The 23789-nt window shown below is 40.6% G+C and overlaps 1 protein-coding gene across 7 annotated transcripts in view; it reads left to right on the top strand.

Annotated features, from left to right (window-relative positions):
- Positions 1 to 23789, top strand: part of ITGB6 (integrin subunit beta 6) — a 128704-nt gene that overhangs the window by 86256 nt on the left and 18659 nt on the right. For all 7 annotated transcript variants that reach the window (XM_038584632.1, XM_038584635.1, XM_038584631.1 and 4 more), the window contains 5 exons: positions 8859 to 8948; positions 14971 to 15105; positions 15322 to 15739; positions 20764 to 20986; positions 23422 to 23519. In XM_038584632.1, coding sequence (XP_038440560.1) covers positions 8859 to 8948; positions 14971 to 15105; positions 15322 to 15739; positions 20764 to 20986; positions 23422 to 23519 — 964 coding nt within the window. The remainder of the gene's footprint in view (positions 1 to 8858; positions 8949 to 14970; positions 15106 to 15321; positions 15740 to 20763; positions 20987 to 23421; positions 23520 to 23789) is intronic.

Below are 23789 nucleotides of genomic sequence, written 5' to 3'. Positions count from 1 at the left end.
TTGAATAAACACCCAGAAGTGGAATTGCTGCATTATATGGTAGAAATAAACCCATATATATATATAATTAATCTACCACAAAGGAAGCAACAATATACAATAGGGAAGGTCTCTTCAATAAAGGATTTTGGGAATACTGGACTGCCACATGCAAAAGAATGAAATGAGGCTACTGTTTTCCACTACACACAAAAATTAACTCAAAATGGATTCAAGACTTGAGTGTAAGACCTGAAACCATAAAACTCCTGGAAGAAAACATAGGTGGTAAGCTCCTTGACATTGGTCCTGGCAGTGATATTTTTGGATCTGACTCCAAAAGCAAAGGCAACAAACAAAAGCAAAACTAAACAGGTGGAACTACTTCGAACCAAAAAGCTTCTGCACAAAAAAAGAAATCATCAACAAAATGAAAAGGCAACCTACCCTATATGCAATAAGGGATTAATATCCAAAATATAGAAAGAATTCATACAAATCAATAGCAATACAAACAAACAAAAAACCCTAAACAATCCAATTAAAAAAAAAAAGGCAGAGCACCTGGAATAGACATTTTTCCAAAGAAAACATGCAGACGGCCAACAGGCACATGAAAAGATGCTCAACCTCACTCATCATCAGGGAAATAGAAATCAAAACCACATCAAAAGATGAATGGATAAAGAAGATGTGGTTTATGTATACAATGGAATATTCCTCAGCCATTAGAAACGACAAATACCCACCATTTGCTTCGACATGGATGGACCTGGAGGGTATTATGCTGAGTGAAATCAGTCAATCAGAGAAAGACAAACATTATATGGTCTCATTCATTTGGGGAATATAAATAATAGTGAAAGGGAATAAAGGGGAAAGGAGAAAAAATGAGTGGGAAATATCAGAAAGGGAGACAGAACATGGAAGACTCCTAACTCTGGGAAACGAACTAGGGGTGGTGGAAGGGGAGGTGGGCGGGGGGTGGGGGTGACTGGGTGACAGGCACTGAGGGGGGCACTTGATGGGATGAGCATTGGGTGTTATTCTGTATGTTGGCAAATTGAACACCAATAAAAAATAAATTTATTCTTAAAAAAAAAAAAGAAATCAAAACTACAGTGATACATCACCTCACACCTGTTGGAATGGCTGTCATCAGAAAGACAAGAAGTAACAAGTGCTGGTGAAGATATGGAGAGAAGGGAACCCTCCCGCACTATTGGTGGAAATGTAAATCGATTTGGCCACTATGAAAAACCATATGGAAGGTCCTCAAAGAATCAAAAATGAGTTTTTGCATCTCTCACAATTTTCTAGATGCTGCTGCTGCTACTGATCCCCCCACCCCCCTTGTGGTAGCAGGGGCTCAGACCTCCTTAGCATTCCTCCCATATATACTTGCTCTCTATTTTTTTTGGTCCCCTCCATCGTGCTCCTACTAGTCATCTTTCAAAGTTTTGTTACTTGCCATTTGGTCTGCAAAGCACATAAGCTGCCCCTGAACCCAACATCACTTCCCATTTCAAAAGCGCTTTCTAAAGCTCTGGGACTTGCATTTGCCAACAAAGGTCTGCAATCCCTCTCGAAAAGCTAGGTAATCTTATTAAGGGACAATCTGAAGTCTCCTCAGCAACAAATACTCAGTGTAGCCTCTTTGTTCTCGAAGTCTCCGTCCTCCAATGCCTCTCCATGCATTTGTTTGTCCCAGAACAGTCATGCACGGTGGGTCCATTCGTCTTCCCTTATCACTCTGTCACTGCGGCCCAGCACTCGTTCAGCTGTGTGCTACAGCTCCTTGGCTGACAAGATAATTACATTCCAGGGCAGACTGGGAGAAAGACAGGTAGTGCTCGAAAGTTCCGAAGCCGACTAGCTAGTCATTGCTGGTGCAGACTTCGAGATCAAGCACCTGATCTAATTAGCACACTCCCTTTGCTGCCTGCCTGCCTGTGGAATGCTGACAATTGAAGGCCTGAAGGCAAAGCAGATATCATGCAACCCAGAGACAGACATTCATGCTACCTTGTGCCAGAAACAATTACATATTCTTCTTGGAATCTCGGGTGTCCTAGTAACACAGTCAAGCCTGGGGGTAAACTTTTGCATAATACTGGGAGCCCTGCATTTACCGATAATGAACAAGAGAACCAGCAGAATAAAAAACCCCACAAGAATGAAAGACCTCACGGGAAGGGAGCCTTCTGATTGCCTTCAGAAGGAGGACTTATTTCAGCAAACCCAGCCCGGCCTAGCTCTGGGAGAAGCACACCACTCGACAAAAGCAAGGCATCACCAGCAAAGAGCTGTTTTCCTTTGACCAGATAAATGGCACAATACAGTCCTCCAGGACAAAAAAAAAAAAAAATTTGCTTCTATGCTTTTGCTACTTGCTATGTTTCTTTCAAGATGCAGCCTTTCCATTTGAAAGTGATTATAGCCACAACCCTATCACTCCCTTTCTTTTTGCTCCAGGTAAGAAAATGTTCTATAATCTCTAAGCCACTATATATAAATACAAGGCATTACTATCCCAGCTTTCTAATGAGCCTCTCCCTTGATGGCAGTTGGCATTTGTGCTAGTTTCTGGCCCAGCAAGGGCCTGAGGGAGCAGAATAAGCACTAGCTTTGGAGTCAAGACCTTTTTCTACCATGTATTAGCTCTGTGACCATGCAAGGTACTCGCTTCTCACTTGCTTCTCCAACTAAAACTATGAGTTTGAGGGTTAAGCAAATCAAAAGAACTCTAGCAGGGTGTAGTGGGTTGAGTTGTGTTCTCACAAAAGACATGTTGAAGTCCTAACCCCTGCCTCAGAATATGGCGTTATTTAAAAATAGGGCCTTGCAGATGTAATTAGTTAAGAAAAGGTCATACTTGAGCAGGTTGGATCCTTAATTCAATGTGACTGGTGTGCTTATGAGAAGAGAAGAGACCCATGGAGACACGGAAAAGAGAACATTATGTGATGATGGAGGTAAAGACTAGAGTGATGCATCTCCAAGCCCAGGAACACCAAGGACTGCCGGCAACCACCAGAATCTAGGAACAAGCAAGGACAGACTCTCCTCTATGGGTTTCAGAAGGAGCATGCCCTGTTGACACCTTGATGTCAGACTTCTGGCCTCCAGAACTGTTAGATAACAAATTTTGGTTGGGCTAAGCCACTTAGTTATAGCAGCCCTTTGGAACTAATAACACTCAGTTAACTTAGGCTTACCTGTTAACTTCTCTCAGGCTCACCAATGACATCACCAGACCAGAACAGCCATTGCCAGGCACTTAACGGTCAATGGCCTGGCTCACAGATCTGGTTCTAGAGCAAAGCAGACCAGATGAATCCAGCTCTTTCTAGGCTAGATGACCTCGGGCAAGCTAACTACATTCTCTGGGCCTCAATATCTTGGCAATAAAGCAGAGTTAATAATGGTCCCCAAACAAAAGAGCTTGTGGGAAGAATGAAAGAGATGAGATTGCCAGGTACAACAAACGTTAGCTCTAATTAGTGTTTTCCAGATGATGGTGGGCTACAGGCGAGTTCTGAGCACCTTTAGGCCTGTCTACATCGTGGGCTCATTCCAAAACAAAGAACTATGTGGAACTAAGGACCTAAAGAGCAAGGTGGCCTCTCCACCCCATGCATTTCCATCACCTCCCCAAGGCTGTCCCAGAATGTCCACAATAACAGACACTCTAGGAGCCTTGGATTTCTGAGGATGAAAAGTGTCAAAAGGCAGGATATGTATGGAGAGACCTGGAGGCTTGGGAGGACCTCTCCATCCCACTGTGAGGCCCCTTGAATTGGTGAATGACTCATGAAGACCTGGTCTTGAAACCAGCTCCTGAGGATGGAGAGAGATTCAGAATGAGGCAGGCTATGCTGTGAGTGCTGAGGAGTTTGCCAATGTATACCTCCGTTGGGTCCATCCCAACGGGATGGAATAGAGATAGAAGGAATCAATGTAAGAATTGATTATACCTTATGGCCAAACACCTGAAAGATCTAAGACCCTTTGAGAATTATCTGTACTTTCTTTAATTTAGGTGACATCTTGATTACCAAAAGCACCCTCTTGACAACAAGAGTGAATGCCTCTCTATGCATTTGTTTATCTCAGAGCAGTCGTACATCGTGGGATCGTCTCTGTTGTGCAGTTATATCTAGGAGTGAACCATCGGGTGGGCTCATGTTCAACATCAGCAGATACTGCCACAGTTCCCCAAAGTAGTTGTTCCAGTGTAGACGCCCCCTGCAAGTACTTGAGAGCATCGTCAGTTTTTTTAAATTTTAGCCATTCCAGTGGGTGCACACTGGCATCTCGTCATGGTTTTAATTTCTATTTCTCTAATGATTAATGATGTTGAACACTTGTGCCATACTCTTTTGCCACTTGCATACCCATTTTTTTTTCCAGGTGTCTTTTCCTTATCGATATGTAGGAATTGTTTAGGTATTCCGGTGCCAAATCAGATGTATGTATTACAGATATTTTCTCCCACTTAAGGGCTCCTGTTCACTCTCTTAAAGGCATCATTTCAAAACAGAAATCCCTACCGTTAAGTCCTATTTATCAACTCTTTCCTTTATATAGGTAGTGCTTTTGTGTCCTACTTAAGACATTTTTGTTACCCTTAAGGCAATGACATTGTATCTCCTGACTTCTATAGTAATAAAAGTCAAAACAGTGTTTAGTCTGGTAATGACTGGGAAGCAGTACAAGGAAGGGTTTCAGGGGGCTGATTATGCTCTATTTCTTCATCTTGGTGTGATTACACTTGCTTGTTTACTTTTAAAATATTCATTGAACTGTATACTTATTACCTGTATGCTGTGCATGTGCGTTATACTGCCATTAATGTTTCTGAAAGAGAAAAAATGGACTAATAGGAGCTGCTAATTGAAGATATACAAGGTAATGACCCCACATACATATACATAGATATGCATATATATGAGATATTAGAGAAATATGTGAGATATTAGAGAAAATGTTTGTGGACATATTATATAACATCTTAGGTTCTCAATCTATACAAGCCAAACTTTTACTAAATGTATTTTAGCAAACAAAAGACACTTAGTTATACATTTTAAGACCAGAAGTACTGATGTTGATTAATAATATATTATTGGAAAAAAATATATAGTATTGGAAATAAACGGTGTTGAGCATAAAGTCCCTTCATAATAATGAGGCTTTGCAGAAAGAGTTAAGCAAGCATAGAACCTAAAGAGAAGCAGCAGGTTGGTTTTACACAAATTCTTTACTGAAATGCTGCTAGCGGATATATGGCAAGTCAACTTCTCCACTCTCTGATGAGGGGCATGAGTAGCATGGCCTGTATAAAATGGTGGCTACTGAGTGAAGAAGTGGTGAAGAGTCTTTGAAACCACAGCAGGAATGTCACAATAGTTGGTCAGAAAGATCCAGGAAAGTAACCATTTAAGGCAGAAACTCAATCAAGACGTCCAGTAAGGATACAGTTAATATGAAACCATGTCCCAGAAACTGAACCTGGAGATGAGTGAACCCAACAGGAAGTATAGTCAAAGCAAAAATGAAGGTCACATCAGGAATGTCCCTTCTAGCACCAAAAGCAGCCAAGTATCTGCCAAGGTCCTTAGTCTGTGTCTCTTTTGGAAAAAAAAATTAAAAAAAAAAAAGCTAACCAGTAGTCTGTCCGTGGATAGCTGAGGTGGTAGGTATGCACCTGCATGTTTTTCTGCCCTCAACCAAGCAGGAGAACACACCTGACAGCTGGTTCTAGCAGCAAGACACCAAGAGACACTGACCTTGAAGACATACCCTGAGAGGAGCCCAGAGTGCAGGTGTGAATTCAGGCACTTTCCTCTCTATCCTATGTTGCCTGCCCACTAAATGATCCCCTGTCCACTTCTTATCTTCCTTCATTGACTAGCAGGAAATTTCTAAGGAACAAATACAGACTGTTGGATGAATAAGAAATCTTTTTGAGATGGGGACATAGCAAACAAATAGGGTTGATGAAGGAAGTTAAGAAAACTAAGGCAATCAGAAAAAGCCAACTTTGCAAACACGAGTGAGAAAAGCAACCTCAGGAACTCCTGGGTGGCATGGTGGCAGGAGAAGGAGAAAAATCCATAATTAAGATAATCCATGGGCAGAAAACAGGGAATTCAAGCCCTAGAAATTCAAGCCCAAGGAGCTGGCATTTCTAATCAGCTCATGAAACATCGTGTTTTTAGAGTTCACCATATCTACTATCCAAGAATTATCTTTTACAGTCACGGTGCTATAATTTATCACATCCAGGCATGCAAAACCATCCTTTTTCTAACATTAAACATGTTTAATCAGGACAATTTATAATAGCACTTTAGGGCTGTAATGAAAGAAAGGCATTTGACACATGATATTTACAGTAATCATAATACTACAGGATTTAAAGTATAATTTTTTACAGTGTTAGATCAGGAAGCCAAATTTCCATGTTTTTAGTTAATTATTTGCAATGCTTTTGGGAGGAATCAGCATCCAGAAATTAATTAATAGTTTTCCTCTACACAATTGTCAGTGTTATCACAGGGTACTGCTACTAGCTGCCAACTCCTTTATACCCTCGCTCTAGTAGCAATCAGCAAATGCGATTAATGTTAAACTACTTGTCCTAATAGCCAGATGCCAAATGTCATACCACATGCAGGGTCATAATTATGCTTTAGGAAGTAGATGGATTTGGCTGTGTAAACCAAGAATTAACCCAAAATTTAGAGGCCACTTGAACTAGTGCCGGTGGAGAGTACCCTTTATACCTGCCCTTGGAGAAACCAGGACATTTTTCAAGGCTAGGAGTTTCATGCAAAGCTAAGAGCCTTGAAATTCCGAGAAGATCCAAGCCTTTCTTTGTCAAGCTTTTAAGTTTCCCTTTGCCTTCTCTTTTGGGACCAGTCAAATTTACACACATTCCAGCTCCACTTGAGTGAAATTCAAGTTCCTATTTAAGTATTCACTGTTAACCACAGGTCTCATGCTTCACGGCTCTTTTGACATGTGTTTATTTGAAAAGGTAAGTCAATGAACCGGTGCCTTCCTCATATTTGACAAGTTCTATCTGACTCAGGGAAACATAGTGGGGCCCACCTTCAACCGACAATGATGGGGGGCGTCGGGTAATGGGAGGAATGTTACCTGGATTACTGTCCATGGTCCCTTCAATAATAAAGTGCAGTGTCAAGGCAGAGTGACAACTGACATTTTTAAGAGTCCAAATTTCCATCAATTTCAAACTTATACACGATCACAAACACTGAAATAAGTGGAATGTTACAAAAATCACCAATTAAAAGCAGCACCCATTTTCCCATACAAGAGTTGTAGAAACCTTAGGCTTAACCCAGGTGCCCACCTCTAGCAAGTGCCTAAGACCTCCTAGAATGTGTTGGTGTTCTAATGTCACCCTGGCTTCATTTGTTCCTCTCCTTGGCTCCCCTTGACCTGATCTATTTATTTAGTATCATGATTTTAATCAATAATTCCTATTAATTCTAACTTGGTTTTGTATACCTTCTAAGATACTTGAATCTTCTTGGGAATAAGACAGGATATCATGATGTTTGAACTAGAGGAGGTGCCCTAAATTCTTCACTCAAAACTTCTTTCTCTTTCTATGTGCGATTTTAATCAATTCAGTCATCTGATTGCTCAACACACAGCAACTCAGAAGACCACAGCTGACCAAAAAGAGTGATTGTCTCTTCTTAATATAACACAGCATGTTAAACCTGCTTAATAGATATTGAATGCAACAGTAAATGAATTAATGAGAAAATTGGTAGGTGAGTGATACCTTATAGCATAACAAGGAGATAGAAACTATTTAAAAAACAAATAAAAGAAATAAAAGCATAGCAGTTGGGGGCCACTTGGTATGAGTGTGTTCTACCCATGGATTTTAGAAGTCTTTGATGATAATAAAGCTATAGTTAATATTGATACATATGACTGCTGCTTCAGGAAAAAAGGTCCAAGTATGCTTGGGAATCTTTATTTAAGAAGACAGAGATGTGTGCCATACACTTCAGAAAACCTTTCATTTGAAAATAAGTTTTAAAACACAGAACTTAAGGGAGGGGTAATTTTCAGCGGTCTGGAAAATTTTCTGCTTTGCAGTGCCTCATTCTCTGGTCATGCTTGATACCTGAAGTGTGGCTGAACTAATGTGAGTTTTCCGCAAGTGGGAATGACATCTCAGAAAAGGATATAAGTGGAGAATGCAGATGGTTTAGAGATAGGTTCCGACTGACTCCATCGTGATGAGTGGAAATCAATTCTAATCAACCCCAGTACATGGTGACATCCCTCAAAGAGTGCTCGTTACCACTAGGAAAGGGGGTTAACAGCAAGCATCCAAATAACTCACTCATTTTCTCCACCAAACAATGGACGATTAAGACTTCTGGGCTGAATGACTTGCAGAGCAATCTGATGGCAGAGAGGGGCCAATGCAGAACCTGGGTTTTTGTAAATGACAAAAAAGAAGATAGCTCCTGGTAGTATGCTCAGAATTTTTTGGACAAAGGATGCTCTGCAAATGGAAGATGGTATATAAGTGCTGTTATTATTTGAGACTTGACTCCAGTTGTGATATAAATCACAACTCTAGACTAAGGCAACCACAGACACTTGATGTTCCCAGTGGCAACTCTGGCCAGTCCACTTCCCATTTATGTGCAGGACAAGCACCAGGCAGGGCTACAGTTTTGGGAGAAACACTGGTTTATTATCAGGATCCTGTTTCCCCCAGCCAGTTAAATAGAGGTGAGCTCAACCAGCAGACTGAAACCCACATTACCGTTTCTTGATTACAGGGAGCAGATTGACTTATTCTATTTTGTTTACAGAATTATGCAAAACTCATTCCTGGAGCTACAGTAGGGCTACTTCAGAAGGACTCCGGGAACATTCTCCAGCTGATCATCTCTGCTTACGAAGTATGATATTTTACAGTTGGCTTTTTTTTTTTTTGCATTTATGTGGTATTCAAAAACTAAGATGTGTTTTAGGCAGTTAAATGCACTTGGATTTGTTAGTAGAGAGAGTACTTATCCAAAGAAAATCTCCCTGCATTAATGCAGCCAAAGTATAGATTTTGTTCTCCTTATTTGCAGATACTCTTCTTGAAAGGTGAGAGAGAAGGTAGAAAAATCATAACCTGATCTAAAGTTGAGGTTATTTTTATAATAATGTCACCAGTAAAATTTCAATTCTATTGCAAAGGCTCCATGAGCGCTACAATTAAGCTCCCCTCTTCTCTGCCTGAAAAAAAAATTTAGTTTAAAATGCCAGGGAGTAGCAGAACCATGTGGAGAACTAACTCCACAGGCTTAATGAGGCTACTTCATAACTTAAAGTGAAAAAAAAAAAAGACACCAAAGCATATCAGAAGCACCACTTGGTAGACTCTTTTGAGAACCAAGGAGTTTTTCATTTTTATGGATATTTACATATATATATATATATATAGAGAGAGAGAGAGAGAGAGAGAAAGAGAGAGGGGAAAGAGAGAGAGACATAATTTTTTTTGCCTTGACTTTGTAAATTAGTACCTAAGGACAGCATTCCTTCCTTAAAATAAAATACATAGCTATAGGGTTGCTATATTCTTTTACTTTGTCCCCATTTCATAACTTAATCAACAGTGGATGACCAGTTACTGACTCATTTTTTATTTTATTTCCTAAGTACCATTTCCCTTTTCTGCCTGAACTTAACAAAGAAAAAATACCCACATGGATGCATACATACGAAGATGAAAATGAAGCTCTAAATTAAGGACAGGAATGAAAAAAAGTAAATTTTTATAAAGCAGTAAAGCTCTAACATTTGTTCTAAACAGCAGTTACATAATAAAAAATAAATAAAATTCTAACTTCGGATGTTTTAAAATCACCGATAAATGACCTATATGCGCTATTTGCCAATACTTAGCATATACTGAGCCAGGGTTCCTTAACTGAGCAACATTTCAGAATCATCTGGGAAGCTTTTAAAAATAGGCGTATCCAGATTCCTCTCACAGATGTCTTAGGAGAACTTTAAGGAAAGGAAGAGCTACATAATTTGAAAAGATCTCCCCAGTGATTTTTGCCAACACCCCATCAATTTTGAAACTCACCTTAAGGGAGGAAAGCAAGGTAATTCTTCTCAAATATATTTCATCAGAGAAGAAAATAACAGATGTGTCCATTAAAACTACAGGATGAGGGTTTTGTTTTTGTTTTTTAACTTATATCCTCAGAAACTTCAGTTTTCTTAGCTCACATCAAAAATTAACTACCACATTAGCTCATGCTTGAAATTCTTCCAGACAGGAAAGCTTGTCAACAAAATACTATAAAAACCATCCTCCCTCTTATGCGGTAATTAAAGTTTTAATGTGGAGAATCAGATAAAATCACACAGCAATCCTCCACTGCATTAGGACACACTCAATTTTCTTTAACCCGGCACTCTCAAAAGCATTGGCCACTAACATCTTCAAAGGAATTAAGCAAATTAAAAAACTGTAAATGTCAAAAACATTTCTCCCTCTTCTTTGACCAGCCCCCTCTATGCTCCTGCTCGCTCTGTCAGGGTTTCTGGTTCATTTTTTTTTTTTTAAGATTTTTAAATTTATTTATTCATGAGAGACAGAGAGAGAGAGAGAGAGAGAGAGAGGCAGAGACACAGGCAGAGGGAGAAGCAGGCTCCCTATGGGGAGCCCAATGCAGGACTCGATCCCAGGACCCCGGGATCACGCCCTGAGCCGAAGGCTGAAGCCCAAACACCGAGCCACCCAGATGCTCCATCACTTTGTGATCTCCAATCACTCACATAATTTCCAGGGTAGTAGAATCAAGGCATCAAACATTTGAAGTGAATCTCACATTCTTAGTTTACTGTCCAAAAATACAAAGAAGTGTCTATTATTCTTATACTATATAATCTTGCTCTGGAGTTATTATTATAAAGTCACAATTCACTGAATGAAGTGTGTAATAGATCTTGGCACTCGTTCACATTATTTTTCTGTTCTGTTATTTTTAAATATATTCTAAAAGGACTTTAAAAATATGAGGACCCAAGGGCACCTGGGTGGCTCAGTCAGTTAAGAGTCCAACTCTTGATCTCAGCTCAAGTCATGATCTTGGGGTTGTGAGGTTAAGCCCCGCATCTGGCTTTGCACTGGGTGTGGAGCCTGCTTGGGATTCTCTCTCTCCCTCTGCCCCTCCCCACCATAAAAATAAAATAAACAAAAAATAAAATAAAACATGGTGGTCCATTGACTGGATTTCTTTCTAGTCTGTAAAAAGATAAAAAGGAAAGACATTGAGGGAAAGATAAAACACTTCTGACTAACTTCTAGTGGGGTAGGGGTAGACAATTTGTGTTGATGATTAGTGACCATGAACTTCAGCTCAGTATTTTACAGGACCATATTGACATTAAAAACCCTTATGATTTTTAGAGATTTTTACATTTTAATTTATTTGTTCATGAAAGACACACAGAAAGAGGCAGAGAGAGAAGCAGGCTCCCCATGGGGAGCCTGATACCAGACACTGGGATTATGCCCGGAGCTGAAGCATATGCTCATCCACTGAGCCAGCCAGGTGTCCTGGCGTAAAAACCCTTATTAAATACCAAATGTGCATTCATTTGATCATCATTCACTAATTTTCTTCCTTCCTTAAACATGTAATAAAAGCTGCTGAAATGTCATTGCTCCCAAGGGTAAGCTCCCCACTATTAGCATTTAAGCTCCGAAGGGAAGTGACTGGGTTTGTTTCGTTTTGCTTGGTTCATAGTAGACGCTCAGTAAATGAGTGAATGATTTGATGAAATATACAAATATACATTTATGTCCTTTCTTTGGGAAATTCACATTAAAATATTCCTGGCAAAATCTGCAATATGATGTTCTAATTATACCAATGCTGAGATTTCCCTTATTTTGGTCAGATTATGTCATCCACTATTCCTAATTTCAAATTTACCGGCTTGCAGGTCATATCCCTCACTTCCCCTTTTGCTCCTGACTCACCATGCCACTGTCTCTAATATTACTCCTGCTTTAACTCTTGATGGTTTCAGTCTAAGTCTGCACATATTCCTTCCTGTACCCTGGCCTCTTCCTTGAACTCTGCTTCTAAAATGATCTTGTTCCCCTTTTTTCTGTCATACCTTAAACTTTGTCATTGCTAATAGACTCCTCTATAATCTCAGCTTTCTGAAACCCATTCCCTGCTCACCACTTCCTGCCTTTTCAGCTCATTCTGCTGCTTCCCCTAGCATTTCTTCCAACCCATCAGGATCTCCAACTAATTGGTTCTACCCTCTCTCTCCCGCTCTTCTTTTTTTTTTTTTTTTTTTAAATATTTTATTTATTTATTCATGAGAGACAGAGAGACAGAGAGAGAAGCAGGCTCCACACAGGGAACCCGACATTGGACTCGATCCCAGGACTCCAGGATCACGCCCTGAGCCAAAGGCAGGCGCTAAACCACTAAGCCACCCAGGGATCCCCTCCCTCTCTTCTTTTATTCAAGTGATCCTATCCTCTGTTTGCAGTTCCTCATCCCCTTGGTGTCCTCTTTGCCTGGGCCCCCAGCTTAAATTCAACCATTAGGATCACTCTGTAGACACATCCTCAGCTCCCATGCCCCTTGTGGCTCCACTAAGGTTGCTCGGCCAATCATGATCCTGCTTAAACCCAACTGTCCATTCGTCCTGCACAGCTGAACTGGAAAAGGAAAAACATACAATCATGCTAACCGGACTCACTTTATTTATTTATTTTTAAAAGATTTTATTTATTTACTCATGAGAAACAAAGAGACAGAGAGGCAGAAACACAGGTGGAGGGAGAAGCAGGCTCCATGCAGGGAGCCCGATGTGGGACTTGATCCCGGGACTCCAGGATCAGAGGATCAGACCCTGGGCTGAAGGCAGTGCTAAACCGCTGAGCCACCTGGGCTGACCCCGGACTCACTTTAAATTCATGATCATGTACCTCAGACAGGGCCTCAATGCCACCCAGCAACCACGCTAAATATACTTTTCTAGGAGACATCCAAGCACAGATGTCTGGGAGTTGGTTGATACAATTAGTTGGCATTTCAGGAGCGTACGTTGGACTCTCCTAAAACATTCTTCATCAACTTCTCCTTCTCAATTGATAGTAATTCCATCCTTCATGTTGCTAGGGTCAAAAAGCCTGTAATGATCCTTGACTCCCCTCTTTCTGTTTTCCTGTACATCTAACCCATCAGAAAGTCTTGCTGGTTCTATCTTCAAAATTATTTAGAATTTGATCCAGATACTTCCTCCACTGCCTTCATCCTGGTTGGCTCCACCATCTTCACTCACCTGAATGACTGCAAAAGCCTCCTAAATGCTGTTTCTCGTTTCTACCTTTGGTTTCCTACATTCTGTTTTTAAAAAAACAGAAAGCTAGAATTTTCCTTTAAAAATATTAAGTAGGGATCCCTGGGTGGCGCAGTGGTTTGGCGCCTGCCTTTGGCCCAGGGCGCGATCCTGGAGACCCGGGATCGAATCCCACGTCGGGCTCTCGGTGCATGGAGCTTGCTTCTCCCTCTGCCTATGTCTCTGCCTCTCTCTCTCTGTGACTATCATAAATAAATAAAAATTTAAAAAAATAAAATAAAAATAAAAATATTAAGTAAAGTCATATCACTCTTCTATAAATAACCCTAATTGTTTTCTCATTTTACATAAAGTAAATATCACATTCTTTAAAACCACCCACTAGGACTTTACCGGATCTGTTCTCCTCCACCCTATTACCTCTGTGACTTCACGTCTTATTAATTCAACAGAGAGTTGTTCCAGTACAGCCTCTGGCCTCTTTGCTACTCTGTTTCCAGAGCATGCCAGACATGCTTCTGCCTCTGGGCCTTTGCATTGACTGTATCCCTTTTCTGGAACACTCTTTTGACAGATATCTGCATGCTTTCTGAACCTTCACTTCCTCAAAACATCACCTTCTTATTGAATCCTACTCTAACTACTTTTTTGAAAATTGCACACTACATGCCCTGCACACAGTCTCTTAATCTTCATATCCCACCCTAAATTTTTGCACTCATTCCCCAGATCTGACTCTAACTGTATAATAGGTAGTTGATAAATTCCAATATTGATTTTGAGGAAGAGTTTCTCCCACATTTTAACATCTCTAAATTGGGATATGTTTTATGATTAATGGTGTCTTACAAATGTTGGGTAGAAGTCACAATGTAGTATTCATTGCCTGCAGATGTATGAAATCGGCCCTAAGTGTGTAAGTTGTTGTCACCTCAATTTGTTAAATACACTATTGGTGCTATGGGTGTTGAGCCTAATTGCCATTTTCAAATATTTTCAAAAAGTTTGCACTATGATTTGATATTGAAATGAAAAATTGTTGTATATGCAGAAATGTACCAAAACAGAGCAGCAGAGTATAAATTTGGTATCAGTGAAGCAAATATTCATTGTCGGAGGAATGACTGTAATTAAATAAATTTTGTTACTGAGATACAAGCAAAAAAATGCCTTTTATATGCCAAGCAATGCAACTCAGGGCTGGAGAATTTGTCAAATCCCTCAGAATGGATAAAATATTTTTTAAAGCCATGATAGACTAACAGGATTGATTCATATGTTGCCCAGAATGATCTTGAGATATTTTGTTATAATGTCATTGTCATAAAATAGTGGTGTGTTTTAGAATTGATGGCATCCTAGATTCAATAAAATGTGACGTGTGTAAATGTACGTGCATGTGTGTGCATGTGTGTGTGTGCGTGTGTGTGTGCATGTCTTGCTAGCTTTCTTGCTTAATTGATGGTATGGTGATTTTTTTTAAATGCAATTTCATTTTATTCATTTGTAGTTTAATGAACATGATTCACAGCTTATTGTGGTTGTATTTTTTGGTTGTGATTTTAACTCTTTATGTCCCGACTGAAGGAACTGCGGTCTGAGGTGGAACTGGAAGTGTTAGGAGACACGGAAGGACTCAACCTGTCCTTCACAGCTATCTGTAACAACAGGGCCCTCTTCCCACACCAAAAGAAATGCTCTCACATAAAGGTGGGAGACACAGTAAGTACAGGGTCAGTCAATTGTCGAAAATATGTTCAGGTAAGTAAGAAGTTATCTTATTGCACTGAAGCTGGAATTTTCCTTTCAAGAATTTCAAAAGTGATTTTCAAAAATTTCCTAATAAATGCTTTTGGCAAAGCTGATCCCCATGCCACTTTGTTTTCTCCCATGCATTTTGGTGGGTGGAAGAAGATAATTAGTATTTTCTTTTTCCAGGCTTCATTTAACGTGACTGTGAGTATACCGAACTGTGAGAGAAGAAGCAGGCACATTATCATAAAGCCTGTGGGGCTGGGGGACGCCCTGGAAATACTTGTCAGTCCGGAATGCAACTGTGACTGTCAGAAAGAAGTGGAGGTGAACAGCTCCAAATGCCACAACGGGAACGGGTCCTTCCAGTGTGGGGTGTGTGCCTGCAACCCTGGCCACATGGGTCCTCGCTGCGAGTGTGGGGAGGACACGCTGAGTACAGATTCCTGCAAGGAGGCCCCTGATCACCCCTCGTGCAGTGGAAGAGGGGACTGCTACTGTGGCCAGTGTGTCTGCCACTTGTCTCCCTATGGAAACATTTATGGGCCTTACTGCCAGTGTGATGACTTCTCCTGCGTGAGGCACAAAGGGCTGCTCTGTGGAGGTAGGTGTTGTCTAAATCCACCTCATGCTGTGACTGGGCGGGTATCAAGAGGGGGCTTTGCATCCTTTGTGCCTTCCACAGTTGTCCGGGTAGAGTAGGTGCTTAATAAATAGTTGTTGATCAAGAGAGTGGCTTAATCTTTAGACCTAAGGTAACTGATCTCCTCTTGCATTTTCTCTCTTATGTTCTCTTGGGGTGAGATCTCTGCCAGTGCAACTTCTATCTCCATTGTTAGTTCCCTCAGAGTTCAGTAGGCAAAAAATGGAAATATCTTCTCTTTGGTTATTACCCAGACTCCAAAAAATTGCACGTAATCTGAACTCCATTATCCTCCAGACCTTTCAGCATCAGGCTTCTGGGTGTCTTACCCAACTCTTAAATGCCTGTTCCTTTGGAAAAATGAAAAGCTGGGCTGCTTAAGGAGCATATTGCCAAGGACAAGGGACACAGAAATACGAAATGAACTTTCCGGGCCTTCCTTCATCCCACAAATATTTATTAAACACCTATTATGTGGCAGATACTAGATTAGACACCAGATATAATAAAGATGAATAAGGACATATGAAGGCTATGGAAAAGGTAAGAATGAAGCATTGCTTGGAATTTTTTAAGATGGAGAAAATGTTTAGAAAGCAGAAAAATGTATGTTTTAAAATCCTTTGCAAAACAAAAAAATAAAAAAAAATCCTTTGCATATGGAGAATCACTGTAATTTAAGGATATATTGCATATAGTGTGACTACTATAGAATCATTTTGACATACATCCATATATATAGGTATGATCTATCTGCAGAAGAATTGCAAATGCGTTCATGTTCTTTAAAATGATATAAGTTTGTGTTACAACTGGAATATTAACTAACCGCTGAGTTTAAGCTCCCAGTGTCTCCCTTTTTCTCAGTGTGTGACCAGACAGCTTTTCAAAACAGAAAGCCATTATCTTTAAAGAAAACTAAGAGAGTTATGTTTTCAAACCCCAGTGTCAGGAACATATAAAAGAGACTGATTTTCAGGAAAAAAGGCCTGAGAAGAGAAGCCTCAGAGAATTCCGAGCTCTTTGAAAGCCGTGTGAGGCCCTTGGAAGCACACCTCCATTTCATTTCTTTGCAGCAGCTCTTGCTACCAACAGGTGCCTCTGCCTTCTTTCTTCTCCCCACAGAGTGGAAAATTTAGGGTCTGTCCAGATGGAGACACGTTTCTCTCCCCCTTTCACTTGGAGGTCTATTTCCTTATTTAATGGGTGTGTTTCTAAACCCACATCAGTTCTCTTCTCTTGTAAGAGGTAGGCGGGACACAGCCTGAAGCCAGAGGCTGTCACCATGTCTAGAAAAGAATATGCTTGGCAGATCCCCAGATTGCACCTCTAATAGAAATGTTTTAGCAAAGTATGTGCTCAAAACATTTGAAATTACCTTTCAGAAAAATTCTACCTGTAATCTAACATACTATGATAGCGATCCTACCCTCACCGATATTTCACCCTTTAAATCTTAGATCAAAGAATTCTGGAGCAGTGTAAATTGCTGAACTGTGCTCAGCAGCACAGTTCTTCTGGTTTGTGGATGGTCTTTCGCTTTATTTGGTACCATGCACACAAATGGAAACGAACTCAAAAAGAGTCGACTTGATCTGTGCATTGTAGTTTGGAAGGTCTGACAATAGGGCCTCTCTTTGTATCAGATACAGTGATCCCTAGAGAGATTCTATTTAGGAAACACAGTTATTTCTTCAGTTGGACTCAGAAAACTTCACTAATGCCAACCTCCTTCATATTTGAGGGTACTTTACAATTCTCAATCATTACTGTTTCTCAAAAGCTATTTTGTTTGTAGCAACATCGCAAAGAATGTCACTGTGTTATTAGTTACTTTCTCCTTGAAAGGTTATAAAGGGGAACCTGGGTGACTCCGTTAGTTCAACATCCGACTCTTGATCTCAGCACAGGTCTTGATCTCAGGGTCATGAGTTCATACCCCGAGTTGGGCTCCACACTGGGGGTAGAGCCTACTTAAAAAAAAAGTTTTAAAAGTATAACAAGTATTATTATTCAAATTTAACTAGAAGTATTATTATTCAAATTTAACTAAAAGTTCTGGAGTTCCCACTATGTGCCTGGCATCCTGCTTAGTGCAAGGATAAAAACTGTCCCTGGCCTTGTGAACAGACACTCTGTTGTTTGCAACAGAGGCTTCTACAGCTTCCCTTCTCATGCAGATCTCACTTATTTTACAACTAATTCGCTCTGCAATGTGCCACTTCTCTGAAGGGCTATTACCACAATGTTCTTTTTCATGTACCTTCTTTCATCCATCTGTAAGTACTCACAGATATAGGGCTCCATTGATTTATTCCCTTGCCCAAATTCCATTAGTCTTTTATATTTTGATGCTAAGAGACGGGAAACTAACAGGCAAATGACATTACAGAAAATACTTTCTGCCATTATACACTTATACTTATCAGTCAGTGGCATTCCAGAAAGATCTATCCCTTTGAAAAGAGCCTGACAATTTTTTTCTTGATCTTTGGTTATCATCTTGCTTCTACATGACGCCGTTGTGAAGGTTTTATTGTTGTTTTTGTGGTTGTGGTTTTATGAACAGGTACTTTATAATTGGTTACTTGTGAATATCAATTAGCGGTGATACGGTGGATGGTTCTGGAAAGCCCGCAGAAAGAAGGGTTGCTAAATTCTGACAGGAGCTCTTGAAAGAGTTTTCTAAATTTCTGCCAAGTAATTCTTGCATGCAGTGATACACTTGGGCATTCTCAAAGGAAATGCACATTTCACTTGACAATATTTATAAATCATATTAATTTTTCTGAATAAACTTCAATATAGAAGTCTATCCCTATCATGAGAATAAGTTTCCCTTTCTGCTGAGGAAGAAACAAAAGGCAATTGTATTTTAGAGGATAAGTTAGATGAGATATGTCTGCAGCAAGTTTCCAGGCGCTGCCTCCTTCAAGCTGCCTCTGCCCTAGGCTTCTGCAGCTTTGCTCTCCTACCTCTCAGTCTCCCTGGTAAGATTCTTTTTGCACATTTCTTTAAGAGTTATTTATTTGAGAGAGACAGAGAAAGAGAGAGAGCATGAGCAGGAGGAGAAGGAGAAGCAGACTGTCTGCTAAGTAGGGAGCCCGTTATGGGGCTCAATCCCAGGACCCTAGGATCATGACCTGAGCTGGAGGCAGATGCTTAGCCAACTGAGCCACCCAGGCCCCCTTCTCTGATCATATTTTAAGTGCTGATGCTCTTTGGAACTCTTCTCACTCTGCTTCCTCTACATGACTCGACCCACAACAGCTTGGCCTGCCATCTCTCTCTGATGGATCCAAACCTCAAACCTCACTGTCTCTCCTTCTGGACTATGTATATATATATATATATATATATATATATATATATATATATATATATATATCCGCCTACTAAGATGTCCCAGAGGCCCCTGAAAACTCAACAGAGCCAAAAATGAACTCGTTATCTCCCCCACCCAAAGCTGCTCTTCTTCATCTGCTTCAGAACAATCTATTCGTTCAACAATCAAGCCCTACTCTGTGCCAGGCTCTGGGGCTAAGTCAGTGAGCATGAGCTGAGAGCTTCCATCCCTGGTCAGTGACAAGCTGCACCGTCCACCGAGCAGCCCAGGCCCCCCCCCCCAGCAATCATATCCCTCCCTGAATATTCATCCCCCTTTCCTCTCCTTCCCACTGGCCGCTGTTCAGGACCTCAGATCTCCTTGCCTCGTTTGCTACAGCAACCTCCTAACCAGTTCTCCTGTCTCTAGTTTGACCTTCTCTACCGATGCCAGGATATTTCTAGACACGTATCTATTTGTTCAAGTCTCTACTTAAAATTCCATAACTTTCAGGATAACGGTTCTTTCTTTAGCCCATAACGCTTTTCATGATGTGATTTCTGACTTTCTGTTGACCTTTCCAACCCCGCCCTCGCCATCCTGCGCTCCTGCCACAGCTCATCTGCACCTTTGGCTCTATCTATATGAAACTACTGTGGGTGTTAAGGAGGTTACACGATCACGCTCTTCTGTCATTTACCTATGCTTCTCTTCCTGGCTTAAAATGCATGTAGCCTTCTTGTGCCTTCTCTCTGTATTGTCCAAATTCAGCTCAAGCTTCATCTCCTCTGGAAACATCCCCAAATCTCTGGTCTAATTTAGAAACTCTCCCTCTGTGTGCATAACACTTATCACATTGTGGTGTATTTATTACTGGCAGTGTTTATTTGCTTGTCTCCTACTCTAGACTATAAGCTCAGTGACCTTATTTAAATTTGTATCTTCATGCCTACTGCAATCCTCGGCACATGATATATGCTCAATTAAAGTTTCTTAAATAAATGAATTTGTTGAGCACTCACTATATGCCTGTAGGACATCTAATTGGTGAATGCAAAGCTAGAAGATTTACACATTATCTCATCCGACCACAGCGACTGTAAGATTTTATTCCCTCTATTTGATAGATGAGGCTTTTATGATCACTCAGCTTGAATGATGTAGAGGTGGGGCATTACCCAGGTCTGCGTTGCATCTCTATCTTATGACACCTTAATTAAAAGCAAAAAAAATTGCGAAAACAATTTAAATACACACACATACACAGAATCACACACACACACACACACACACACACAAGTTGCTATTATAGGCTTCTGGATTATGTCATTTCATCTGGCTATGAGCTGTCTCTGATATAACACCAGGTAATCAGATTGGTCTTCAGTTAAGAGACCAGATCAAAAAGAGAGAGAGAGAGACCAGATCAATAAATATGCACACTTAGCAAAGTTTTTCCATAAAATATATCTACACTCACCGCTCCTCCTCACACGTTCACTTTTTTTCCTCATTTTTCTTCTTCAGTCTTTCTGATGGTATTTAAAAGCAAAGAGAAAAGCAGCCCCCCACTTGCATCTGAAGTGGCTGCGGCGCTAAGCATCAGGGGCCTAAGCATCATACATTCATTCATACATTCATTTATCTGTTTGTTTTACAGATAACGGCGTGTGTGACTGCGGGGAATGCGTGTGCAGGCCCGGCTGGGCGGGCGAGTACTGCAACTGCACCACCAGCACCGACTCCTGCGGCTCGGAGGACGGGGTGCTTTGCAGCGGGCGAGGGGACTGCGTCTGTGGCAAGTGTGTTTGCACGAACCCCGGAGCCTCCGGCCCGACCTGTGAACGTTGTCCTACCTGTGGCGATCCCTGTAACTCTAAACGGTAATGTCACAACTTCCCTGGGGCGCAGCGGCGCTTATCGCTTTAGGTGGGTTTGTTCTCTGAGCATCCCCCCATATACACAAACCCACCTGTGAACGTCAGCAGTGTCTCACTTGCCTCTTTGTCCTGATTATCCCGGACCACAATGTCACATTTCTGCTGGAGACAAGCCTGGGGAAGCTGAGCTGAGGTCCCACACTGATAACATCGGATGGCCTTTCACTTACAATAGCAGCCGCACATAAGGAATGCCCTGGAGGTAGACTGATGACACCCACATTTGGTGCCTTTTCAGGGGAAACAGATGAGCTTCTTTCTTATTTAGAAGTTTATAGCCTGACCTTGCTGATTCACTCCTATCTATAGCCTCACGGAGGCAAAAAGGCAGAAAGGAGATCTTGACTTTCCATTTCTTCCCACTTCTTTACCACTCATGCTCTTTGGCACCTCTCTTTGGTTGTCATTTTACACAGCTATTGTGTGTTGTGTTTTCTTTTATACCATATGAACAATAACAGCAACAAAACTTTCCTTTGTTTTCCAGTAAAAAACTATTTCTTTGGCTGGTAGCTAACTTCTTCATGGAAGTGGGGGCAACGTTTCTAGGTCAAATGAAGCAAGTCTCCAAATGAACTGTGTTATGACATTGCAGTATATCAAGTATTATGGGGCAAGCATGCTCAAGCAGTTTGTAGTTTCATTGACTCTATACCCAACATGGTGACATTTGCATTTCCTGTGTAAACAAAGTAAAAAAATCAATATTCACCCAGTGGTTCCTCACCTTTCAGGGGTCAAAACTTTTCTGTCACTGGGCCTGGACATATAGCAAGAGAAGTGTGGGGACACGGTTAGACCTATTTGAACGGAATTAAATGTAAAATGTCCTGTCAGGATGTTTCTTCCATTATTTATCTATTTAATCTTCTCGTAAATTTGATGGAATTTAAATCTGGTTTATAAAATATGAAGTTAACAACCAAGGTAGTTTGAATTTGAGGAATCGGTTCATCTCCTTGGTGTTTATGTTAGCTCTGAGATGAGTCCATTCTTCCATTTATTCATTCATACATTCATTTATCAAATAGGTGTTAAGTACGTACCGTTCACTAGAAATCATGGTAGGCCAAGGGCATATAGTGATGACCAAAACAGTTACAGTTCTTGCCATCACAGGTGCTAAGAATCTAGTGGGAAAGACAGACATCATTTAAAGTAATTATAATGGTATCTGAGCTGACAGTTACAGAAAAAGATCCAGAGGGTGCTGTGGAATTATATGGCAGGGCTACCACACTAGCATGGGCAGACATCAGTGAGATGCACAAAGAGGTAGAGGTTTTGAGGGTTTCCACAGTGTCCAGCAGCCCCCCTGCAAAGCCACTCTAAGTAAATATATAACCTAGATAAATGCAATATACTTGCAATGCGAAGGCAATTTCCAGACAAGATTTCTATCCCCACTCCCACATAGATTACTCCTCCTCAGCCCTTTCCACAAAGGAATGCAGAGACTTTCTCTGCAATCGCAAGAGAATTAACCCGTAAGGGTTAGGGAAGGCTTGCCTAGGGCAGTGCAGTTTTGGCTGAGACTGGGGGAGGCCTGGGGCCCAAGTGTGGAAAGAAAATTTCCAGAACTTTAAAGAGTATACATTTGTGTGGCCTGGGGAAGAGAGAGGCAGGATGATGTGTAAGAAAACTTTAGCTGTTCTGGGTTACTCCAAACAGAATCTGATTGTAAAGTGATTTTTCAGCACAAGATTAATTTAGAGTCTGAGTTTTACTTTGCTGTATAGACATCATTAGAGAAGCTAATTCCAGGGCTATGTTCTTAGAAATACACTTTTCTGTAAGTAGTGATTGTTTATTAAAAAGCCTGCATTAATCAGGATCCAAGCTGTAACCTCAGCTTTTGAAGATACCCCTAGAAGGCTTAGATTCATTCAAAATAATCACAGACTAGTGAATCTTGAATAGTCATTCATGACATATATGAAGTCTTGGAATTCTTGTTAAAAACAGACCATTTCTGTTAAGAAATTCAAACTTTGTTTAGTCACTAATCATATTTTAGAACATAAACCTTTCTTATGAAAATGTAAAAACCAAAAACCTAAATCAAATACCAAAATAGGTGTGTCTTGATGTTGGGATTTTTTTGTCAGTTAACCAACCAGAAGCAATCATTATAAATAAATGAGGGTAGTAGCTATTATCAAGACAGGCTCACAAAACACTGATTACTAAATGGAATCAGAATAAAGCAATTTCCTCTTGAACATCACCCAAATATCTTCCTGAAAGCAACAAAAGGCAATGTCCTCTATGAGACACTCCTATAGCATGAATCACAGTAAGCATTAGAGCAATATCCCAGCTGCGTATCTGTTTTCCACCAACACGAACTGATAAACTCTACTGAATAATGTTTACAGGAGCTGCATTGAATGCCACCTGTCTGCAGATGGCCAGGCCCGAGAAGAATGTGTTGACAAATGCAAACTAGCTGGTGCAACCATCAGTGAAGCAGAAGGTTATACTTTGTCTTATTAAGCTTTCTTTTCCTTTACATTGTTCCTGAGAGGCAGAAACGCTGCGAAGGGTTTTTCAGTAGCTCGACCTCATTTGAACCAGGGCATTAGTTCAACGTTAGTTTTTATGAAGGGATGTAAGACTAAAAACATGATGATTTGGGATACAAGCAATTTAAAGTCATAGCTATTCTATTTGACTTCAGCTCTGTTGGCAAGTTCACCTTTGCTTAAAAGTACAATTACAGAGAACTCCAGAATGATATTTTTTA

Source organism: Canis lupus, chromosome 36 (genome assembly GCF_011100685.1).
Source record: "Canis lupus familiaris isolate Mischka breed German Shepherd chromosome 36, alternate assembly UU_Cfam_GSD_1.0, whole genome shotgun sequence".
In the NCBI taxonomy this organism is placed as follows: domain Eukaryota; kingdom Metazoa; phylum Chordata; class Mammalia; order Carnivora; family Canidae; genus Canis; species Canis lupus.
This window is presented reverse-complemented; position numbering and strand designations above follow the sequence as displayed.